Source organism: Phallusia mammillata, chromosome 3 (assembly GCF_965637545.1).
Source record: "Phallusia mammillata chromosome 3, kaPhaMamm4.hap1.1, whole genome shotgun sequence".
In the NCBI taxonomy this organism is placed as follows: Eukaryota; Metazoa; Chordata; class Ascidiacea; order Phlebobranchia; family Ascidiidae; genus Phallusia; species Phallusia mammillata.
Window position 1 is genome coordinate 25,370,854 of NC_137254.1, and position 23,590 is coordinate 25,394,443.

Sequence of the window (23,590 nt, forward strand, 5' to 3'; positions counted from 1 at the left end):
AAGAAACCTCGGTGATATGTGGAAGAATTTGTGGGAAACAGTCGAAACACTTTTTCGTTTGAATCCGAAATGTGATTCGTTTTTTGGCGTTGAAGGTATTTGTCTCTCTCATACAATTCATCATGCTAGAAAAACGCAATTGTTCGTACATTGTTAGACTTTAGGTTAGGTCGATTTGGTAGTTGACTTGCGCCGCCCAATACAATCGCTATTGTCCCAACATACCCCTTTTTCTAAATACTAAACAACTTTCAAAATGGATAAATGTAGATTTAATTTACACGAAAAAAAACATTAATATCATTTATGTTTGTGAATGTTTTAGTACAATTTCAGGCCTTTTATGAGCGTTTTATAGAAATAACATCGCGTCTATCTTCTATAAGACTTCCTAGATGAATGTTTATTTTACAATTATAAAAACTTTTTCACACAAAAATTGCACTTTTTATGAATATATCAGTAAAATTATTAAGCGGCCATTTTATCTGCAATAGGACTTACAACTTGTATATATGTTTATTTTGCATTTAAAAGCCTTACAACATAAAACCCAGCAATTTTTGTGCAAAATTACGACCCTAAACATCGTTTATTTGCATTCATAAGCCATACAACATAAAACCCAGCAATTTTTGTGAAGTAAAATTACGACCCCAACATCCTGTCAGCAACTTGCTTCCGGCCTATCCAGTGCTTATTAAACTTGTCTAATGTTCCCAATCTCCGGGGCCAGTAATTGCTTGACCTTAGAAGCATAGTTGTCAACGTCAACAAACATTCGCACAAGCTTCGCAAACTAATATAACACGGCGGCGTATTGGCAAACTGCTTCAGCCTCAGGGCAAATTGCCTTTGTTCGGCATTTGGCCTTTTAAATAAAGAGATTTGAAGGGCAGCGCCGTAATTCGGATAAGCCGCATAGATTAGGTAAAGTCAGACGCCTTGTATGTTTTAAGAGTACCAGATTTGTGAGAGTTTCGTTTATTATGCTGTCTTTTTGGTAATTCGGTGTAGAGTATTAAATCAGCTACACGTTTTATGTTATGTAGTTGAGTACAAGCGCGCATGAGGGACTTGAAACGTGTTTTACCTTTATACATTTTAAAATGGTATTTGCGTCTTCTCAGAATACAGTAATATCTCAGCTAACTCTTCGATTATTGACCCATTAGTGCGAGCTTAAAAGGATGTGAATTTAAACTAAACTGGTATGTTACTGCAGTTTAACTGTGAAAATAACAACCCAAATAGGCGAATATCACTGATGATGGCATAAGCATTTGCCGAAACGTTTGAAAAATCAAGCATGTCGCTTTTCACGTCTATTAGGGCCGTTATTTTCACCATTAAACTTACGAACAGACCCGCATATAGTGTTCCAAAACTACCATCTTTTCTGTAGAAAAAGGTACAACATAGAACAGGTGCTAGCCTTTTTGAAACAAGTCTATTTATGAAGGAGACCACGTTGACGCGAGTATTATGGTTGGATTTGTTTATTGTTGCGCCGTAATAATCAGGACAAACCTGTCTGCTGAGTATTTTAACTGTGGTTTCACGTTGGACCACGTGATAAACAAGCTACGTACATAAATGCTAGCCTAAGCTACAATGTGAACTATACCACCCAAGCTAATGTCGAGATAATGAGCTATAATTATCAGCCAGCAAGGTTAATGAAGAATTGTTATTAAATCGACACTGGATTGGTTATTACAGACCCGGAGAGTTAAGTTTTGCTTTAACAAGCTGTGGTTTGGATTGCAGACGTGTTGTGGACAAAGCATGGTAACCGGATTATACCGGTAAGTTGACCGAATGACAGTAGATATCGGCGGGTTTTAAGTCTTGTCTTTTTTTAGGAAGATGCAAAGGAAATAATGAATGATGTATTCACGACTTCGAATTTGTGCGATATTCTTTTTGTCGACGTTGTTATTTTCAACGAAACGAAACTACTACGCATATCAAACGGCCTTGGAACTTAATTACATCAAATTAAGTGAAAGTCAGTTTGACCACAAACATGAAACTCTTATTGGATCTAATATGTCGCAAGTACTTCCAAATGATCGCAAAATTGCACCAATAAGAACACGCGGCTGTGTCACGTGCCGCAAACCGTTGCAATGTGAACGTTGGCTTACCAGTGACCAAATTCTGACTGGCAACAAGAAATCGTTACTTCAAACTTCACAAACCAGATTTCTACTGCCTTGGTTGTACAACGGCCCGAATAATCAGTTATTTGGATTGAGGCAAGCAGCCTATGTTGCTCTGAGGTTAAACAGGACTTTGGTGTTGCCACTTTTTCACAAACATTTTACGGACGGCGTCGGAAGTGCTGAAGAAATAGACGCGAATCATAGGTGGGGTTATTTTAATTTTTTGATATTACGTAGTCAAATGCTCTGTGCATTATAACATTCTGAACCAGGGTTGCACAACATAACAATTTAAGTAAAGTACCCTTAAATGATGAACTCTTTTCTGCGTTGATTCTGTCATTATCACCTAAAAAATTTGAAAGGTGTTTTTAGGACACTGCAATGTTTTGTTAAAGAAGGTGTATATTTGTTTCTATTATGTGTAAAATGTTTTGTAGTATACAGTTAGTCATGGTGAATTTTATAATAGTACCATGAGTCAGAATGCCTATTTTTTGTAGATTGGAAGTTTCAGCTCTTCAGAGTCTCGTCCGTACAGTTTCGATATCAGAATACAAACGTCACTGCCCACGCCAGCCTGACGTCACTCTCCTCAGTTCTTCATTGAACAATGATTGGACGATAGATCAACTTAAACTTGCCGAGAAAGAACTTGACATCGACTTATTCAACAAGGTTTGACCAGTCAGTTAAACGTTTGCTGAATCTTTGTGCATTGAGAAAACTACCTTATTTTTAATAGCAGTTTTTAAATTAAATCGTGCCATGCCTAAACTTTGTAAAATCGGTGATCCTTGGACGGGCTGTATCAATTTATGCTTTAAAAAGTGTTTTGTAATTTTAAAAAGATCTTTATTGCAATGATAAGAAAAGGTTAAAGACCTCTAATTCATAGATTTCCAAACGTATAACTTGCAAACAGCCATTCGTTTGAATCCGTCATTTAAAAGGTCACAAACTCTAGTGTTTTTTTTTGTAGATCATCATATACTTTTTCTGTATGCAGGTTACAAACGGTAGTGTGGTGGACTTGCCATTGCAAAAGCGGCTAAAGATGCCATTTCTGCCAAACTATCGAGGCTGCAAATACCGTATGAACAGCAGCATTGAAGACATTTTGCGTCACTTTGATTCAGATCAGCAGTGTGCGTTTTATGCAATGCCTTTTCGAGAAGTCTCATTTCCGAAACTGGATAAAGCCGTGAGTAAAATTCATAAACTAAGTTTGGTATAGGGAGGGATTTTAATGTTTGTTTGCAAAAAGTAATTTTCTTATATTTTTTCTATTCCTAAAAAACTAGTGTTGATTTATTGAAAGCTAGATCATCGGCGTGTTTAGTTGGTAAAGTGGTATTAATTAAAAAAAATATATATAAAATGAAAACGCAACAAAGGGTCGTGTGTTTTCATGTGTGGTGTTTATCAAAGGTTTTGTTTTAGTAAGTATTTGATTTTTCTTTTTATCGTTAAGTATTATTGCAGACGGAAGCACAGATGCGCGATTTGTCACACAGAAATATGATACACAATGCAAGCGTATTCGCCGACTGGTCGCTAAACGGCTTAATTGTGAAGAACACCCAGTTGCCAGGATACGTCCAGGTCAGTTTGGGTTGTTAGTCCTGTGTTTTGTCACTTTTTTACTAACTTTTGTTCAATTACATTTCGCGGTTTGCATATGAAGAATGAAACAAAAAAAAATGCCGCAATGTTCCGAATAGGCAGACTTCTTTTTCTGCTCGAAATACATTTGTTATTTCAAATCACTTTGACAATAAAACCCTAATTGTTTATGATAAATATATAATTGGGCTTAAATAGTTGTTTTGTACAAACTTCATTAGTAGCTTTTAAGAAGTGTTTGTAGCATGATTTGTCAGTATGAACCATTCGTTAGATGTCGCTAACGGGTCGATTTTGGTTTTAAGCTCGCAAAGCACGCTTGACGCCGGATATCACGTGGCATCATCAATAACAATTCACTGTCTATTCAGGAAATCGCAAACTTATACATCAAGCACGAGTTATCTGGCGCACCGTACATGTCCATGCATTGGAGATACGACAAGGAAGACTTCTACAAGTTTATGTGCACACCTGGGGGAAACCCACAAAACAAACGTAAATGTATTTTCACTGTCCTATAAAGTCGTTAAAAGTGACACGCTTTTTATCAAATGTTCTCGGCCTTTGCATGTCTGCGACCAAAAGCCCATGCAATTCCTACGTTTAAGGTTTTTTTTTACAAATGGCTTGTTTTTTAAAATGAATTTCGTAGCATACTCGCGTCAAAATCCCAGGAGTTCCACACTGGGGTAAATTCACCCTTAATGGATAAATTTGAAATGCTCTAGAAAAACGAGAAAAGAAAGTTTAAGAACTTATGCTTTAAACCATTTTCAAAGAGCTAAAAACAGCTTTTTAACGTTTGAAAACACAAACGCACTAATTTTGAATTTAAATTATCACCTTGTTGATTCAAAATGGCTATTTCTAAAATCCGTTTGTGATGTACATTATGGGCAGGGCAGCAATTTGGGTTTTTGTAGTTTTTAGTGGTGCAAAATTTGAGTCATTAAATTTCGCAATTACAGGACATCTGGTAAATTACCGGCATGTTCTTAGTTTACCAATATTAAGTTAAACAAATGAGAAATTTAGGAGTTACGTCACCAAAATGTGGCTTTGTTCAAAATAGCCTTTATTTACAATCCTAAGTAACTTTGCATTTATGTACACATTTTGGCCCTCGAACTTTTTAAAGATTTCGGTATGTTTACTGTAGCAAACAAATGTAAAATTTGATTGATGAAACACCTTAAGTATATGTAACAAACAATACAATGTTTAAGGATTTAACATTTTTATCGCGTGCAAAAACAAAACACAATACCACTTAACATTACATGAATTTAGAATCTAAAATTTGCCCAATCTGTTTCGACATTTAATGTTAACCTACGTAATAAGAGGAACTTTTGGCATTCACATATATGGCGAACTCAACATTTCTTGGCATCCTACGACGTGAAATACCAACCGATTGCATAGAGCATGCCTTCAACAGAATGGGGCCCTAATATGTGTGACTTATGCCACGATGGTAGCTTGAAAATTATGCAATCGCTTGATTTGAAACGTGCAGTACACGATTCCACGAAATTTTGTGTCGCAGTTTCGTTCAGTCCTAAGAATGATTGGACGTCTGTCTGCAACCTAATCAACACATAATTTACACGCGTGGTATAACTGTAACAAAACCTGTACATGTGCAAAATTCAATTAAGTGGAGCGTATGTATGAATGGATTTTATGTAGGTTTGTCCCCACCAAGGGCAATCGTTTATTATGTAGTTTGCCTTGACTAAACGCCTTACAGAAAAATGTTTTACTTAGAAGGTAAAGCGTTCATAACTTATTCACTACATTTGAAAGAAAGGCATTGGTTATATTTTATTGCATTGACTATCTATATTTTTTTAAATATTTTATTGCATTGACTTAAATTTAACAAATTTAATGAATTTTAGAAGCAGCCTAACTATGAGTTTAAAATTAAAATATTGATGCGCGTGCAGTACAACGACATTTCTTGCATTTTACTTTTCAAAATTCCATGTTTAGAACCTTTTTACGCAAAAGAGTCTTGTTGTAATGACAAAAAAGCGACAAAACGTCGCATAAACGTGTCATGTTTTAGGTGCATGATGTTGGCCGTACTATCCAGCTGTAATGAACCCAAAATGCCTTTGACCGAATGCTGCACTCCATCTGTGACATTATGTATAGTTTAGCTTACGTAACCTGAACTATTGTTATTTAACAGATAACTATGCACATCGAAACCCAGCTTTGGTAAAAATGTGCAATGCAGTTTCAAACACTGATGCACAGTTGTTGAGTCGATCACTTTACCAATATCTCACTCACAACACTTCAGTTACGTCACAGAATGACGTAATTTATGTTTACGTTGCTGCTCCACCTAAAGCTCTGGATTGGTTAATGGAAGGCTTGGAAAAAAATGTGTAAGAGGTTGAATTAGTTTAGAATTAGGTTTTAATATGTGTTTCTAAATACCTTTGTAAAAGTTTTGAACTGGTGTATTTTTTCGTCAAATTAATCAAACGTTTATTTATTAAACTTACCAGGACTGGATTTAAATTCTTCAATTCAAAGAGCGTGTTGAACTTTCTGTCTTCTGAAATGATTTTGGATCGTTGTGAATTCCTCAAAACAAACTTAAACGACTTTGTGTCCCTTGTCGAGACTCAACTTTGCATCAACAGTCAAGTAAGTCCTTGTGTCACGCGTCGTGTCGTTGTGACGTCACACTGGCACGTGTCAATGCATATTGCCATTACGTCATGGGAAAATCCCCAAAGGTTTTGCCCTTGAAGAAAGGTTGAAAGTTTGTTTTTGTTTCATTGTGCGTCATACTGTTTACAAAGCAGATTACGTCAAGACTGTTATTGCTGGTTATGTTGTAACTGTTTTTGGTATGTAAATTTTGGAAAGTATGTTTTGTAAGAACTTATGTCATCTATGGCTGTTGCCAGAATACCATTTTGGACATAACGTGTTTCCAAATGAAAACGTCCCGTGATACATAAAGGGTGCCGAAATAACATTTTTTGGATGGATCTTTGTCACTTTTTAAGTGAAGGCTTACCACAACAAATTGGTTCTCAACCTTTTTCGTTCCCCCACCCACTTTAGTAACAAAATGTAACTTACAACCCCCCTTCCATAAATTTCCATATTTTTTCATAGTTGCTAGGATGAACCCTCACTCTTGGCAAAGAGAAATTGGGTCTATAAAGCTTGCCTTTTGGTCCATCCAATTGTAATGCCTGTTTTGACATCAGATTGCCCACGAGGCACTTGCATTGAATTGTCTTCTCTATAGGGACGTAATAAAGCCTTGCTTTTTTGTAATGGAACACGAAATAAGTTTAAATCGAATTCGTTTACTTTTTAATTGTTTATCAAAAGCCTTGGCGACCCACAGGTAAATGACAAACGACCCTCCACGTTAAAAACCACTGGTTATAAGCATGTTGTCAGTTAAAACATGGACATCTTGCCGCTAGTTGGGCAAAATAAAAGGATTCAGTTATTTGAATATTAATTTTGAAACTTTCATTTTCAGATATTTTTTCGATCATCGTATTCAAGTTGGTCTGACAACGTTGCAATGGCGAGAAAACTAACAAACAATGAAAACCAACGTTTTGATCGCAGAATCCAAAGTCTTGCGTTCACGGCGGGAAACTACCAAAATAAAATTATTAAAACTTGGACAAGTGTGTAAATTTGCGTTTTTGTTCGTGAGTTCCTGTTGTGTTTTTTGTTGTTGTCCGTATTTTGTGAAGTCGCCAAATAAACTCATTACATCCGATTGACATAAAGCTAATGAGTCTGGACCGTGTTTCGGCCACTACTAAAATAACCATTTTTTACGCACAAACCCTTGTGCTGCACTCAAACAATTTTCACCCTTTGAAAAGAAACTACATTTTTTATTACCTAGATATTTATTAGTTGGGTGCAGTAAAATTATGCAAATTTTTTTTTAGTTTTGTTACCTTCATTTTAACTCTGTTTTTAATCTAATTATTTTAAAGGTTCTGAGTGAAAATAGAAGGATTTAGTATTTTTAGTTTTCTGAACTTGTGGTGTAAAACCATAGCTTTTTTAATTAAATAAACCCCTAAACGTAAAATTTACCTAAAGCGAACACTGCGTTAGCCCCAGTTTTGTAGACTAGCACATCAATAAAAAACGACTTAGTAGGCTAAATTGAAAATCTGTCCAGTATCCTAACTCTATGGTTTTAGTATTTAAAGCAAGTCCAGCTTTCCAAATGTTGATTTTTGTGTCTTTTAATGACAAAAGGCAAGTACGGTGCGATGCAAAAAATTCACAGTTACCATTGTTACCGAGCATAAAAGTACACAAACAAATACTGCTTAAAACTCCTCATACTTGCTACATACTCTTTTCAACATAAATTTCAACCACCAATTATCGTTAAATGAATACAATTTAGCTTAAGTATGAGTCCTACTCAAAAATGTAATTAGGGCCCGGACCAACACTTTCGTTAATAGACTTCACATGAATTATGACGATTATTATAATTTTAACAAGTCTCCAGCCTATGTGCCGGCGAAAGACTTCTGTCAAAGTCACGTATAACCATAAACGGAATGGCTTAGCTAGACGCTGTAGATAACAGGGTTGGTGGAATGATGGTAGGCATTTCGACCTATATGAACAGTTTGTTGCACGATGATACAGCAAAAATAGGTTTGTACAGTTGAAAATAATAAACACAACATAGAAAAATTATACAATGACTTAACAGCATTGACATAAAAACGATTTGTAACCTTTTTTACAAACGTTATATAAAGTGGAGATATTTGCTTGCAACATAGTCGACATTGACATATCTATACATTGTTCCCTTGAAGGAAATACATTTTTTTCTGTAATATACAGTAAAAATATGGCAAAATGGCCTTTGTATATTCACGTGTCTCTGGGTAAGGTTTCTCAACCTAATGTCTTAAATTTTAAATCTGTACAGACTCTTTATTGGGTAAAAATGTTGTAAAGGGTGATTTTAAATTACCCAAGCCCGGATACGGTAATATATGGTGTGTGTTATCTCATGACTTGACGTACGCACTAAGTCGCGACGGGCATAGGGTGAAGTCAGTGACTATATGACATATCACGCACCGAAGTAAGCAGCATAGCACATAATCGAATCGCTTGAACTATGCAGAACAACCGAATCAATTCTTTAACTGTTTGTACCGTGTTCAGTTTTTAACAGTTACAGTGACTTGAACAAGTTTTTCGGTCTGTTTTTTTCCCGATTGTCCTTCGCAAGGGCATGTTTATTGAGGCTGGTGGTTTGTTTTTCATCTCCCGTTGGTTGTTTTCAGGGGTCGCAGTTCACCACGTAGAGTCCTGTCTTTTTCTTGTTGCGATGAATACGAACGGCGATGAAAACCACGAAGACTATTAAGATGATTGCAGCGGCCACCACTACTCCAATCAACAGGTTTCTGCGAGAAAATACACATGGTAAGCAATTTGAAACTTATTGTAAGTGGAGTATCATCACTAACAAAACCCGCTGATGCTTTAATTGAAAATTTTGTTATACTTAAGAAAGAAAATTAGAAAATATTGAATCCACATAAGCACCACAACTTTATTTGCAACTTTAAATTTTTTAGTAATGTTACCCCCAACAACAGCCAAATGCATTTTGTTAACCCCTTTTCTTAATCGAAAACTACTAACTATGACATCACAAAAGGATAACTTGAAAAAGATAATGTTAATACCCCCTGAAAAAAAAACAAGGTTCCCCCTCTAAGGGTAATTACCCACAAGCTAAGAACAACTGCTCCCTTTACAAAATTAGCATTTTTACTTGGTGACTATTTGGCATATTGAGGAGGTTTCGCTGTAAATTTGCGAGATGATTGATTCGAAAATCTATTTAGATGACGCTGGTCGCTAAATGTCAGATAGGTCATTTTCTGTGTAATGTCGAAAAATACGCCAATGACATGGTAACTGATGCGTACATTTCGTGACGAACATCACTTTTGTACGTAATCATGCCTTAAGTAAATTGCAGTTTTTTTACATCTTGCAACCTTACGATCAACTTGCTAATGTTCGAAACGTTACTTTCATTTCGCTCGAGTCATGGTAGGCATTTAATGAAATATCTTTTGACCTTCGCATTCTGTTTCACGTTCCTTAACGTATAAGGCATGTTGGATTGAAATAGCTCTGTTTTGAAATTGGTAGGCCATTACAACTTCGTTTGAAATTTGCTGAAAAATTGTCATGGCCGTTACTTAATTACACCGTTGTCAAGTGCTGATTTAGTCTTTCATATCGGCCGAACGGTATTCCAATTATGTAAGCGCTTGTTCTTGGACATGAAGTGGGTATTCGGAATTAAGAGTGTTTTGCTCGTGGCGAAATAACGTAACCACGTCTCGTGGGATTTTTTGTTCCACTTGATCAAAGTACTTCGTGGTCCGTGGGTTGACGTGCGATGAAAGTAACAGGTGTTTGTTTACAACTTTCCGTTTGGCACGTGAGTTCAAAACGGCTGGTGCTTTTCTCATCACTAGGCATTAACACAGAGGTTTTAAGAGGTTCTCAAACTCAAAATTGTGTGTTGTTTACGCCTTGAAATTTTACCCCCCTTCCGGTTGCTTTAAAACGACAATGCTGAAATGATTTGCTTTTATATATTTATGGATAAAATTTTGACCCCAGGTTGAGAACTACACTATAACATTCATCTTACATATTCATTTTTCAGGGTTGGTTTACTAACGTAAATGATTTACCAAAAACCAAAGCCTTCTGTAAACGTTTTGTTGAAATTGGTACTTGTCTATACTCAGTTAAAATCAGAACCATTTTTAACATTTCCTAAGAAGTTAATATGATTTGAACTTTCATAATGACTTACTGTGGTATTGCTTCATTAACAACTCCATCTATATTTGTTGTTTTTTCATTAGCTGTCGTTGAAGAAGGTACAAGAAACTCATTGGTTGGCTTTTTCGAATTAACCAACACAATTCCAGTCCGTTTTGTAGTAATCTTTTCAGGTATAGTGGAAGTTTCCTGTACAGCTGTCTGATCTTCTCCAGTATATGTTGTGTTTTCCACGAATACGGTGCTTCCTACCTCATCTGTAACAATACCTTGTGAAGTGGTTAAGACTTGATTCGTTCCTACCACAGCTGGTGGGGTTGCAACATCTTTGTCCCCAGTGGGAGGCGTTGTATTTATAACAGTTAATGCTGTTGTATCTTGTATAACATTGACTGCTGTTGGATCGACACTTGGAGTGGTTGCTGTAATATCCAATGCTTGCGTTGTTTCCCAGCCTGTAGTCGCTTCAGTGCTGTTTTCAGGTCTTCTTTCGGCTGTGGTATATGGCTCAAAGGGGGTCGTTGTTTCGGGTTCAGGCGTTGTTTCTTCTTCAGTAGTAGTTGGAGCGGTTGTAATGATTGGTTCTGGCCTTGTGGTTGGACAAACCGAGTCGTCGTTGGTACAAAACGGAGTTTCCGCGTGAATACAGCAATACGGTGCACTGGCAAAACAGTATGTTGCCCCGCATTCTGCTTTAAAAACGCAACTTCGCGGGCTCACTGTGCAGTATGGATCTGGCCCCAAACGACAGCAATGGCTCTTCACTGCTGAGCATTCTTGGTCGCCGCACAGATCTGAATCTGAAGCTTGCGTTGTGGATAAGTCAATGGATGTTGTAACGGCAGATGTGGAGGAAATTTGCTCAATGAACGTGGTGTCTGAATTAGGCGGAGGAGAGCTTTTAGCGCATATATCCTCGTTCAATGTGCAGAAGGAATCAATGCTTTGGCGACAACAGTAAGGCAGATCAGCTAAGCAGTAATTTATGCCGCACTGTGTTCTCGCGACACAGGTTTGGCTGCTAACCGTGCAGTACTTGTCACCATTGATCTCACAACAGAAAGGAGTGACCACATTACACGAGGTAGTGCCACACTCAAAACTTGACACACACTCGCTACTGTCAGCTGCACAGTAGAAAGCCAGTCCTGTTTTACAGCAGTGAGGGTTACTAGCTGGGCAGCGTCCACCTCCGCAAGACGTCTCTTGGCATGTTTCTCGATTTGCTGTACAGAAGGCTGAGGTTCCTCTTCCACAGCAATACGGTTCCCGTTCAGTACATGACCCACTGCCACAAATGGTGGCCACACAGTTACGACCGGCTTTTGTACAGTAGGCAAACTTGCCTGATCCGCAACAGTAAGGCTTGCTAACCGAACAAACGTATATTCCGCACAGACTGCGTGCTACGCAATTCCTTGAGCTTACTGTACAGTATGGACTGGTTCCTTTCATGCAGCAGTAGGGTTTCACAAAAGAGCATGTTTTCAGTCCACATTGAAGCCCTGATTGAAAATCGTATGTTGGTTAGAGATGTACGAAATATTAAAGGTACATATCCAATTGTTATGGCATTGGTGTAAACGCTAGTTTTAAATGCTGTTAGTTTTTAAATTATGATGAAAATGAATCCGGATAAGAGCTATTGGCAATGTTTCCGTTTATCATTCGTATAACTGTCAAGGAATAAAATTCCAGTAATGTGGTTTGAGGTAATACACTAAGGGGCTTTATGAATTCGGGTAGAAGAAACTAAATTTACATTTTGCCTGGTGAGGAAGTTTTTAATAATAAAGTGGGTTTCTATTATGTTACAACGAAATGTATGTTTCTCGTTAAAGCGCAATTTAAAGAAATAACTCGCGTACAATTTTTCAATCGTTCAGTTACAAGTAATACAAGTCGTTTAAACCTCAATGTTTCTGTCACCTTGTCCCTAAAGTTCTCTAAATCTTTTCTGACAGAAAATGCAATATGTGGTGTTCAACCGATTATTGGCTGAAATGGTGACTGACAGGCTGTTGTGGCATGTGAATATCAAAAGCCTTTTTTAACATGGCGTTGTGATTTGTAGAATGAGATTTCAAGCTGTAATATTAGGCCATAGTTGACACGGGTTTTCCGTCAATTTCAGTATGTTGCCAAGTTGCGAAATATGATCTTAGTAGAAAATGCCTTGTGGTCATGTTAACTCGTGATTTGGCATTACACTAGTGGTACGTGCCATATTTGCGACATTGATTGACTTCATTGGCTTAGTTTGAAGGCTGTGGTATTTTGTTTACGCGACTGTACCAGATTACACAGTCAAATCGCGGACCAATCCTGTATTCAAGGTTTAAAACAACATTAAAGTCACCTTCATATGCATACCGGTGTAAATGTGGTGAGGCTGGGCAAATATTTATTTTTAGGCTTTTATTACGACACTGTTTTATTGCAAGGCTACGTCACGCGCATATACCTTTAAAAACTGTTACAAAATTGGGACTATAACACTAGCAATACAATACTTCTTAATAGGGTTTGGGAAATATCTTGCCTCTGTACATAGCTATAATTATAAACAAACAATGTTATAAAGTTATCAGAAGTAAAATATTCAATATTTTTTTAGTAGTTTAACGCTTTTTTAACTGTTAACTTCTTGAAAATCTGTGCAACGAAAATTTAGTCAAATGAGGTTTGTTATTGCTCATTTCATCTGCAACTATTTTACAAAAAAATCACTCACCTTGTGCATTAACCAGCAGAATTAGATTGAAAACAAACAATAAAACGTAGACTGGTCGCTCCATGATTTGTCAATGCCCTCAGACGGATTTTTGACAATTACTAATTAATAACTGCAATTAAACACTCCTACTTTAATTTTCTATTAGAGCTTACGGGTTGTCTGTTTCCTGCGAAGCAAAACCCTGTTTAAGCACTAGTTAAGAGTCGTCCGAGACAAAGTCACAACTTTGGCCACAAAAGTGACCATCCCGTATTGGGAATAACCCAGATCAAATTTCGTTGTGGTGATTTTCTCTAAAATCTCGCACAGGCCAAAGAGAGCTATAATCCGATAAAAAATTCGTAATCCGTCATCGCGGAATTTGGTTGTTTTCAATGTCCAGCGCATTTAATTAGCTTCTGACCTGCTGGACTCGCGTGCTTATGGTAATCGTACAACAGGTTTACCCACAATATGATTTTCGCCTCAACTCCCGTGTAAATAGTTTATGTTTGACAGAATGATTTTCATTGATAGCAGTCACGATTAATGACTTCAGCTCCTTAAATATGTAATAATTGGGAACTCACGATCATTCGCTGTACTGCCTTCGGCTTTAAAGTTCGGTGTCAGGATTGTCCTTGCGTCAGAGTACTGAAATACACCTTAAATTTACAGGCTCATGAAAGCCATAACTCAGCAATTATAAAATTCCCTTGATATTTTTCTTGTCGTTCACCGAAAATTTGCTTGTTTTTTACAATGTTTGTGGCTGCGTTTGAAAGTTGTTACAATGCCACAAAGAGTTATATGCTATAGAATTGGTGCCTGAATTACATTACAACACAAAACATTCCTAATTGCAGCCTGAAAAGAGCGTTACGTAACTCTAATTCTAATCTTTTCTATGAATCTTAAATTGGTCCCTGTAATTTTATCCTTTGAAACACCAATTTTGTGTTTCTTATCTAAAAATACCACATTTTCTTGATGCAACGAAACAACACATGATTTGCCTACCTGTAAAGTGGCCATTAGTTTATAATCGTGTGGCCCACTTTATTAAATATACTTCATGCATTTATGTTGTGTACATTCACTCCTTTATTCAGACCCCTCAATCTTTGTTACAAACATTTACTACTTTACAAATTGTAGCCTAGATTCGCATTTGTTCATACAACAAAAACGTCACATGCCTTTGTCATGCTACAGAACAGATAACATTGATGGTCGTGCGGGCCGCTTTATATAACCTATCCTTAGCATTTATCTTATATGTGATGTCTTCTCTATTTAAATACATAACTAAGACTTTCTGTGGAAAAGCACAATTGTTCTGCAGTGTAAAGCAGCCTTTAGCCGACATAGCCCCTGAATTCAAATGTTTAACTGCGAAATGACCCTCAATGCAAATGTGTTACCCCCTGTTGTTTATAAGTAGTCGTACCAAGAATAAACGTGATCCAGCGAACACTGGGCCCCTCGCCATATACTGCAATGCACAACCAATCGCCCTCTACATTCAATTAAATGCCATTCCTTGCGTGGTATATTCCCCACGACTGATAACATACGTGGTACATTTGCCGTATCTCACTGTACTTTATTTAAATACCATTCCGGGTATGGTATATTGTTTACGTCTTGCAGCATATCCCGTCGTGATCGCACCTGTGAAAGCATTTCAGGTGTTTGCCTTAGCCAAATGCCCTGTTATTTTGCGTGTACCGCTATATCATCACATTTTGTGCATATTGGCTTTTATAGGATCCTGTAAACACGTCTTTGATATACACTGACCTTAATATAACTTCACCTGAATGCACCGACTGTAAAAATGTGCCGCAGAAATTTATGAAGCTACCAACTGAAACTTGATACCGCCTAAATATCAGCATGTTGACGGATGCGTTGATTAGGTTCTGCAATGCGAGCAACTTATCTTAATGTAACGAACTTTTATTATTGTGCCATATCAATCACTATAACCCGCCATTTACATACCGTACATTGTTAACAGTATTTTTGTTTAATGCCAAAGCGTACTATCAGCGCAGTGGTAAAAATAGCATATATTTTTTTCAAAACCGTTTTTTTGTGTATTTTTATCACTATGTACTATCAATTACACTTTTCGCATTTTTACGTACGAAGCTCAACAAGTTATTCAAGCCATTTGTAATACTTTTACATGATTGCAACAATTTCAATCCTAAACCCTTTTAATCACCACTAGATAACAACTCTGCATGATGTTACCTATGGCGTCTGCCAATATCTGCCCATAACTTACGCAGGAATCTAAGCCGATGCCCAGAGCATAGTTCCGCCCACTTATTAATCTCCTATCATCTGACTGTAATTGCAATCACGCTGCTCGATGGCCCTGGAATCATTAAACTGTTCTGGTCGGGTCAGGCGTTGATGACGTCCGCTATGGCCTGGCTGCAAGCGTTTTTTATACCGGATAAAGGAAAACGTTTTTATATCGTATTCGTCCAGTTTGTGGAAAAGATTTTTATGTAAGATTTCCTACGGCAAGGTAGCATTTAGTGCTTGATCCTAAAATGTTTAATTTCCTTTGCGATTTTTGGATAATTTACGTTTACATACCTCGCGAATTTTTTGCAAAAATTGCACGACAAATGTATAGTAATCAATAAAACCCTGGTTTGAATGCAAATTGCAAACGAGATCGTATGCGAACAATCCTATATCTTAAGACGGTCTGATTGCCTCAAACTGAAATCAGGGTTTTACCCTAGGCATATAGGACACACTTAAGAAAGATTAATAAAATGCGTATTTTGCACAATATGTTTCTTCTGCATATGCATTTAAATGTTATGACTCAACTCACGTTGTTACGCGGACACATAAACGCTTTCCAAATCACCACAACTGCTTTTGCGGTAAACCAGCGAACTCCAAACAAGCTATCGTAGCATTTTTTCATGCCCGTTATTGTCCCGTGGATATTTTTCTGTACCTCGGCTCCCACACGCAGAACGAGACATGACAATTACCACTCGGCCTCGTAGATTGCCACTGTTAACTGCGATTTACGTAGAATCTGCTTTAATTGAGCCGCGTTACTTGACCGTGTATCGTTTCTCGCCTTCGCATTTCAATTGCCTGCCAAAAGCCTACAGTAACTGCATTCAAGTATTGTTGATTTTACTTAAGGCTTACAACTTTTGATGACGCCATCCACTTACATCAAGCCTTCAAGTTAATGGTGCAAAAATTCTTTGCAATCCAAGCTACTTCTAATTCTTAACTATTTTGGGTTATTGCTAAATGTTTATTCCTGGTTAGTGATACTGAACCTTAACCGATTCTCCGAAGTCCAACGCTATTCTGTAACACAGCAGTGGTTTCCACTTTTGTTTACCCATTACCCACGCAGTTCCATAAAATCCCATTGCCTTTAATGGGTTGACATATAAATCGCATTTGTTTCCATATAAGTTAACTTTGTTTCAAAAGTTTCAAATGAACGTACGCTACAAGTTGTGAATCACTGCTCTGACCCTTTACATCAGGGGTGGGCAACCTGCGGCCCTTCATTAAAGGTTGTGCGGCCCGCAGAGATGCTTGGATTTCAAAAGTACTGATGGTAAACGAGTCCTATTATTACATATTTTGAGCTGATTAATGCGCCTGATGCTAGTTTTCTGCGATCTGGCAAAATGTGGCTAGAATCAAATACGAATTATACTTGTAGTTAAGCACATTTGGTAAGAAACAAGGCAAAATCACTTTGTGTTATGCACATGTGCGGCCCGCGATCCAATTTTGACATTTATAATTGGCCCTACAGTAACAAAGGTTGCCCACCCCTGCTTTACATCAATACGAGCACTTTAACTTTGCCCAGATTATGCTTTGCTATATGGTAAGGTAACAATGATATCAAACTGCTCTCCAACATATGCTTGCTTTAACACCAGATTGTCTTGCCTTAAAGTGATTTTTTTCGTCTATGTCTAACACTGGCCATCGAACCATTGCGTGCCAAGCTATATATGGCGTTGGTTATCACGTGATAAGAAAATGAGGCATTTAGTTGAATGCTGGTTAAGTTATTCTCTACTAACTCAAACATATTTGCATTGACCATGTTGTTGTTACGCTATTGCTCATCATGTAGGTTCTACAGTTGCCCATGATGGTGTTATGACATAATCGTGACTTTACTAATATCACGCCTTGCAGAAAGTCTGTGATCTTTTCATCTATGTGAATGGTTTTGATAGTTAGTCTCCGTGCAGTGATATGGAAACGTAGGTTGCAGTACACAGAAATAAAACTTAGCGCTAATTTTAGACGAATATCATTGGAAATGTGTAATTTTGTCGCACGAGGTGCAAAAGCCACGTCTGCTCTGCTTTTTTCAGCATTTAGCAATGCTATGTACACTGTACAAAACACCTGATGTGGCATGTACAAATTGATGAAAAAACACAAAAAATACAACACTGAGTCATTGTCCAATCGCCTTTTACTGCAAGAAGTTTGCACCAGAGCCTGCTCCGCTGCTCGCTCTTGTGGTCGTGCCTTCAGGTCCGTTTTTATCGATGGTTGCCGCTGAACCAATAATAGCAACTACCGTGGTTGCTGTAGGAATAGTTTCTTCTTGTTCACGAGGTCTTACAGTCGCTGCGCACTTCCGTTCATCGTCAACGCACATTGCGTATTTTCCTGTTCCACAGCACTGTGGTCTCCCCGCGTAGCAATATCCCAAGCCACAGCGTTGCTTGTACACACAAGAACGTGGACCAACTGAACAGTACGGTTCTCCACCTTTTCGACAACAATGAGGCTTTGTTCGGCTGCAAGTCTCCGAACCACAAGATAGATTCGGACATTGACTCTGCTTCGCCACGCAAAAAGCCAAGCCGCGGTAGCTACAGCAGTAAGGTCTCAGCAAAGAACAGAATCGGCTTCCGCATACATTCGCTCGACGCGAGAGGCAACTGCGCACGCTTACTGCGCAGTAGGGTTGATTGGTTTGTGTGCAGCACACTGGCCGTATTGCTGAGCAGGTTATTTGACCACACGGAGCGACTTCTGCAAATGAAATAAGATTGTAAAGCTACATTAATTCCACTTTTCTGACACACTTATGGATCTGATTGGATTAATGAATCGTACACGTGTTGTCACTTTTTGTCCTTTTCGATGTTGTCAGTTTTTGACCGATCATCATTAAGGCAACTATTTCTGCGACTTCTAATCATTATTACTAGAGAACGTATCTGAACTCGAAACTTTATGCCCCACTTTACATTCCCAAAGTATTTGCTTTACAAAGCTATGTCTAATGTACCAAGTCATCTAACTTTCTTGATATATAACGCTTACCGGGATCCCGCCGTACAGTGCTGATCCTCACAGTCGGTCTGCTCGGTGGCGCTCTCTTACGGACATTACAGGTGAACTCGCTTCGCGTGCAGTGTGCGCCACCTACCGGACAGCAGTACGGCCTCAAGCTGTCGCAATATCTCGTCCCACAAATTTCCCTGCCAACGCACGTGCGCGAACTGAACGTGCAATAGTCGTTGTTTCCGCGGGAACAACAGAACGGCTTTACCACATTGCATCGCTCTGCGCCGCATGTGTTTTTAGGTTTGCAGAACTCTTTACTTTGTGTGCAGTAGGCGGCTCCTTCTGTACCGCAGCAATAGGGATTGGAAGATGGGCATCTGACACGACTGCACAGCGTACGGGTTACGCAACTTCTCGGGCTTACGACACAGAAGGATCGCGCTTTCGTTTTACAGCAGTAACGCTTGATGCCACGGCACTGCTGACGACCGCATCTTGTATCTAAACAAACACAAAATACAATGTAACGCCACGTTACAAAGGGTTAACACGTCAATGGCTGCATTGCAATGGGGTCATGAGATAAATACATTGTATGCATGCAAAGGAATGTAGGTTACTGCAAGATCTTGTCAAACGGTGATTGCGATGCGACGTACAGCATCGCAACAGGGACATTGCGTAAACAAAAATAAACAAGACTTTGCAATCTTTCGGCCATTTGTACTACAGCTTAGAATTGTTTGTCGTATTGAACCGTTTATAAAACCGTTGGTATTTTTCTGAAGTGATGGAGTTTTCATAACAAACTTAGTCTCAAACTTGTCCACCGTTTTTTTAGTTGTTTAGTTGTAACTTGTTTGTCACGGTTGCAAAAACTGATTTGGTGATTTAAACTTGTTTTCGTCGATATGTACCCGTTATTGGGCATGTAACGTGTTGGTAGCTTTTCTCCTTCGTTTTTGTTTTGAACGACTGTTTTCCTTTTTAGTTTAATCCGTAAACTGTGCCGGGGTAAAACTTTTTTTTTCGGCTTTAGGTGTGCTATTGGTGGATATTTCCATTATTTAACTTTAAATAAAGCGTTTCGGAAATTTACGACGTTTGATGGAACGGGTGGAGTTAGTAAAGTAAAGTAATAGTTAAATGCCTACAATGAGATTTTGGATGCTTGAATCAAATCACAGTCACCGTCTGGAAATCGCAATGTTTTGTTGAATGTAAATGATTTGTATCTTATATTTCGTGTAATACGGTCGATATGTTTGTTGGGTGAGCGTTATAGGTTGATGCCAAACTGACTTTCTACATACTTTATCCGAACAAACGAACATTATATACAACAAGCTTCCCTATACCTACACCCTTCATGTCTTGCACCTAACGATGTTCGTTATATGCAGAAGATCTTAATCTTTTCCGAGATGTTTGCTATGATAACCTACAGAACAGCAACGCCGTAAGCAACCTAACCCTGCAACCAGTGTTATTTCAAGTTGTTGTTACCAAGTAATTGACCTTTAAGCTAGGGAAGTTTGGTTTTATAACTTGTGGTATTTCAAGATCACAACCCATTTGGTTTTGGTTTTATAACTTTTGGTTTTGATTTTATAACTTGTGGTATTTCAAGATCACAACCCATTTGGTTTTGGTTTTATAACTTTTGGTTTTGATTTTATAACTTGTGGTATTTCAAGATCACAACCCATTTGGTTTTGGTTTTATAACTTTTGGTTTTGATTTTATAACTTGTGGTATTTCAAGATCACAACCCATTTGGTTTTGGTTTTATAACTTTTGGTTTTGATTTTATAACTTGTGGTATTTCAAGATCACAACCCATTTGGTTTTGGTTTTATAACTTTTGGTTTTGATTTTATAACTTGTGGTATTTCAAGATCACAACCCATTTGGTTTTGGTTTTATAACTTTTGGTTTTGATTTTATAACTTGTGGTATTTCAAGATCACAACCCATTTGGTTTTGGTTTTATAACTTTTGGTTTTGGTTTTATAACTTGTGGTATTTCATGATCACAACCCATTTTGTTATGATTTTTTAACGACCGCATTTTCTCAGCCGAGTAGGGTTAATTCTAACACAACGTCCAACTTTGCCTTTAGATGCATTTTTGTTCTTTTTTAACTTTTTAGGTATATAGTTTTTATAACACGTTTCGTCGAAATTGTTTTCATTTTCTTCCAAAATTTTTGGACATATATTTGCCGCCTTAACCCCCAAAAATGTTGTTCGTTATCGCAACCAGGCTCTTGGAATGTTTCTCTTTTAAACGCATTTTGATCTTATAACCAAGTAGGGAAATCTTTAGGGCGAAGTTTTGATTGTTTTGTGACATTTTACTAAAAGTTTTAATCCTTAGCAAGTAAAACACTTCATACCAAAAAATAAAGTTTTTTAAAATACGTTTTACCCTTTGTGTGGCATAGTGCAAAATTTTCCATTTTTTGGAAAATACCTTGGCTTTTATCACTGTCTTGAAAACCCGATTCAAGGAAAACTATGATTATCCCAAAAGCACAACAAACAGCTTAGCATTTTTTCAACGTCGAACAATACACTTCATGAGCAATACTCAGGATGAACGAGCGTTGAATAAGCGATTTGCAGCCCACAAACATGTTGAAATATTACACAGAACCGTGTGCTTCAGTTAAAGTACACTGCCTGGGGTGGTTAGATATCTTTTTGCTTATTTGTGATAGCTGCGCGATAGCAGGGAATCTCCTGCGTGCATTGGAATCGCTTTTTCGTCATTGTTAAGGCTTAAGCCACCTTTAGTGTAAATGAAACCACAGTTGCAAGGTCAGCATTCGTTTTACTGTTAACGTGACACCAGTTTTGTCGTGTTATCGTGGTCGATGTGCCTGTTGTAGCGAACCTGTACGCAATCCGATACTGCATCAACAAATATCATGAGAACTTTGACCCCAGCTAAGCGATTACGACCAAATTCCGATTGTCTGTGGTTCTCAAACTGTTTTTTTTAAGTTTTACGCCACAGAATGTATCTCCTATGTTCTGTTTTATCCCTAGTGCTTCCATATCATAAGTTAAATCGAACATAGACTATAAAATAAACACCATTGCAAGCAATACATTTTTTTGGTGAAACCATGTTTTGAAGTTGCAGTCCACGACAAAATTGATTTACCGGCCTTTATTTGAATCACAGATCCCGGTTAATTAATTTAGCGTTTTGTTTTTTATTTTGGTAACATTTTGTTTCCACACAGTTTATCTATGCAATATTTTTTATAAAGTTGTTTGTGCAACGGTAACAATAGCACCCTTAGGACGGGAAACAAAAATCTTACTTCAATCTATTTGCCTAGATGACTAAGGTGGCCCTTTTAGGTGTGTTGCTTGATTCACTATACAATTACCGTTTCCTTAAGGCCTAGGGCAAACTTGCATCCGGTAATCTTATTTACTTGCATTTGCTACCCAAGGGTTAAGGCCTATCTGTTTGTGCATCAAAGGTGTTTGACGTTTTAGCGTGAAACGTCGATTTTACAGTTTTCAGACAAACATCGTATGTGTGACGTGTTTTCGCGGCCTGCTGGTTTGTTGTTCATGACGTCACGTTTTAAAGATTGTTTATCGAGTCGACAAGGGTCGAACTTTGTCTTAAATTGTCACCCAAATGTCAATGTGAGGCAAGAGGTTCAATGGTGTTTTTGTCGAAATTTGTCATTGAGAAACGGTGGATTATAACAAATATAAGATTATTTCAAATTTTGACACCAAAACAGTATATCTCTGGTGAAAAATAAATATGATTTTGTAGAACCAAATTTTCATTTAATATTGTTTTGCTGTGAATAACCATTGGGACAATATATTTTTTTGTAATTTAAATTTGATTCTTATTTTTGATGCTGTTGCGTGTAAAAGTTTCTTGTTTTTTTAACGTCAGCGTATAAAACATTTAGTTTTTTCATATTATGGCCTCGCAAAAAGAAATAACTGGTATCCTCCGTCAAGGATATAAATTATATCCTTTTATATCATATAATGTTCCTTTATATTACAAAACACTGTTAAAATATGTTAATTCGCCAATTTACATTTCAGCGTGCAGCATGATGATTGTGGTTTGTGTAAAGTTGTTTTTGCTAGGTGTGTTATCCACATAATGTTTGTGGTTGCAAGAAATCGCATTATAATGACACATCATTATTAAACTACATATTTCCCTTCAACGTTGTTTATCGTAGAAAATTCCCCAATTTAAATTTTCTGTAATTTGAAACCAACTTGGTAACTAGATACCGTTTGTCGGCAAAACCAATTTCAATTGTCAGTTTTAACATTTTGCCTTTTATATGACCCCAGCATCGTGCAAGGAAAATCGTGCCTATAAGGCTAACGAATATGGGACCTATATGACCGAATGGTTGCGTCGTATTGCTTTCCCATAACATGGCTTTATGTAAAATGACAGTTTGTTTATGTGAGTCACTTACTTGCAAATGTCACTGCCACCACTGCGAAGATGATCGCTAAAGACCGCAGCATTATGTAGTGAATTGGACAGATTTTTTTACCTTAATTCTAAACTCACTGCCTAAAAAGTAGAGAAGTAATAGTATACATGAAACATAAACCAAGTTAAACCAAATATGTGAAACAAATTGTTAATTTCCTGAATTTACACAAGGCGAATATCCACACTTTCTTTGTATTTTTGCAGAATATAACTTTTGTTTTGATTTTTTTCTTTCCAAAGGAACATAATACATTTCAAACCTGTACCGATGTATAGCCTGCACCCATTTCCTATTCTATTCAGCTCAAAGCAAACAATTACAATACCTAACCGTTACTTGAACTGCCTTACTTCAACCAACCCAACAAT

General features: G+C 37.5%; 3 protein-coding genes across 3 annotated transcripts; 1 reads left to right on the top strand and 2 right to left on the bottom strand.

Moving 5' to 3' along the window:
- The first annotated feature begins 28 nt into the window (after positions 1 to 28).
- LOC145218609 (uncharacterized) lies at positions 29 to 7,572 on the top strand. The gene is made up of 10 exons (XM_080086015.1): positions 29 to 95; positions 1,723 to 1,808; positions 1,866 to 2,372; positions 2,672 to 2,846; positions 3,178 to 3,372; positions 3,654 to 3,773; positions 4,166 to 4,292; positions 5,998 to 6,199; positions 6,323 to 6,464; positions 7,324 to 7,572. Exons 3-10 carry the CDS (start codon positions 1,888 to 1,890, stop codon positions 7,483 to 7,485), a joined length of 1,608 nt encoding a protein of 535 aa, XP_079942141.1. The 5' UTR covers positions 29 to 95; positions 1,723 to 1,808; positions 1,866 to 1,887; the 3' UTR covers positions 7,486 to 7,572.
- A 468-nt stretch (positions 7,573 to 8,040) lies between these two features.
- LOC145218608 (uncharacterized) lies at positions 8,041 to 13,560 on the bottom strand. The gene is made up of 3 exons (XM_080086014.1): positions 13,396 to 13,560; positions 10,693 to 12,166; positions 8,041 to 9,253 (listed from the first exon to the last, which is right to left on the bottom strand). The coding sequence occupies exons 1-3, from the start codon at positions 13,457 to 13,459 to the stop codon at positions 9,127 to 9,129; spliced, it is 1,665 nt and encodes a 554-aa protein (XP_079942140.1). The 5' UTR covers positions 13,460 to 13,560; the 3' UTR covers positions 8,041 to 9,126.
- A 3,935-nt stretch (positions 13,561 to 17,495) lies between these two features.
- On the bottom strand, positions 17,496 to 23,294 carry LOC145218637 (uncharacterized). Its single transcript, XM_080086042.1, has 3 exons — positions 23,199 to 23,294; positions 18,748 to 19,212; positions 17,496 to 18,453 (listed from the first exon to the last, which is right to left on the bottom strand). Exons 1-3 carry the CDS (start codon positions 23,248 to 23,250, stop codon positions 17,885 to 17,887), a joined length of 1,086 nt encoding a protein of 361 aa, XP_079942168.1. The 5' UTR covers positions 23,251 to 23,294; the 3' UTR covers positions 17,496 to 17,884.
- Positions 23,295 to 23,590: the final 296 nt, after the last annotated feature.

Coding starts and splice junctions, on each gene's coding strand:
- LOC145218609 (XM_080086015.1), top strand. CDS start 1,888: ATGATGTATTCACGACTTCGAATTTGTGCGATATTCTTTTTGTCGACG. Junction 2,847..3,177: donor ACATCGACTTATTCAACAAG/GTTTGACCAGTC, acceptor TTCTGTATGCAG/GTTACAAACGGTAGTGTGGT. Junction 3,373..3,653: donor TTCCGAAACTGGATAAAGCC/GTGAGTAAAATT, acceptor GTATTATTGCAG/ACGGAAGCACAGATGCGCGA.
- LOC145218608 (XM_080086014.1), bottom strand. CDS start 13,459: ATGGAGCGACCAGTCTACGTTTTATTGTTTGTTTTCAATCTAATTCTG. Junction 12,167..13,395: donor TCTGCTGGTTAATGCACAAG/GTGAGTGATTTT, acceptor ATTTTCAATCAG/GGCTTCAATGTGGACTGAAA. Junction 9,254..10,692: donor GTTAATGAAGCAATACCACA/GTAAGTCATTAT, acceptor ATTTTCTCGCAG/AAACCTGTTGATTGGAGTAG.
- LOC145218637 (XM_080086042.1), bottom strand. CDS start 23,250: ATGCTGCGGTCTTTAGCGATCATCTTCGCAGTGGTGGCAGTGACATTT. Junction 19,213..23,198: donor GGTGGCAGTGACATTTGCAA/GTAAGTGACTCA, acceptor GTGTTTGTTTAG/ATACAAGATGCGGTCGTCAG. Junction 18,454..18,747: donor CACTGTACGGCGGGATCCCG/GTAAGCGTTATA, acceptor TTTCATTTGCAG/AAGTCGCTCCGTGTGGTCAA.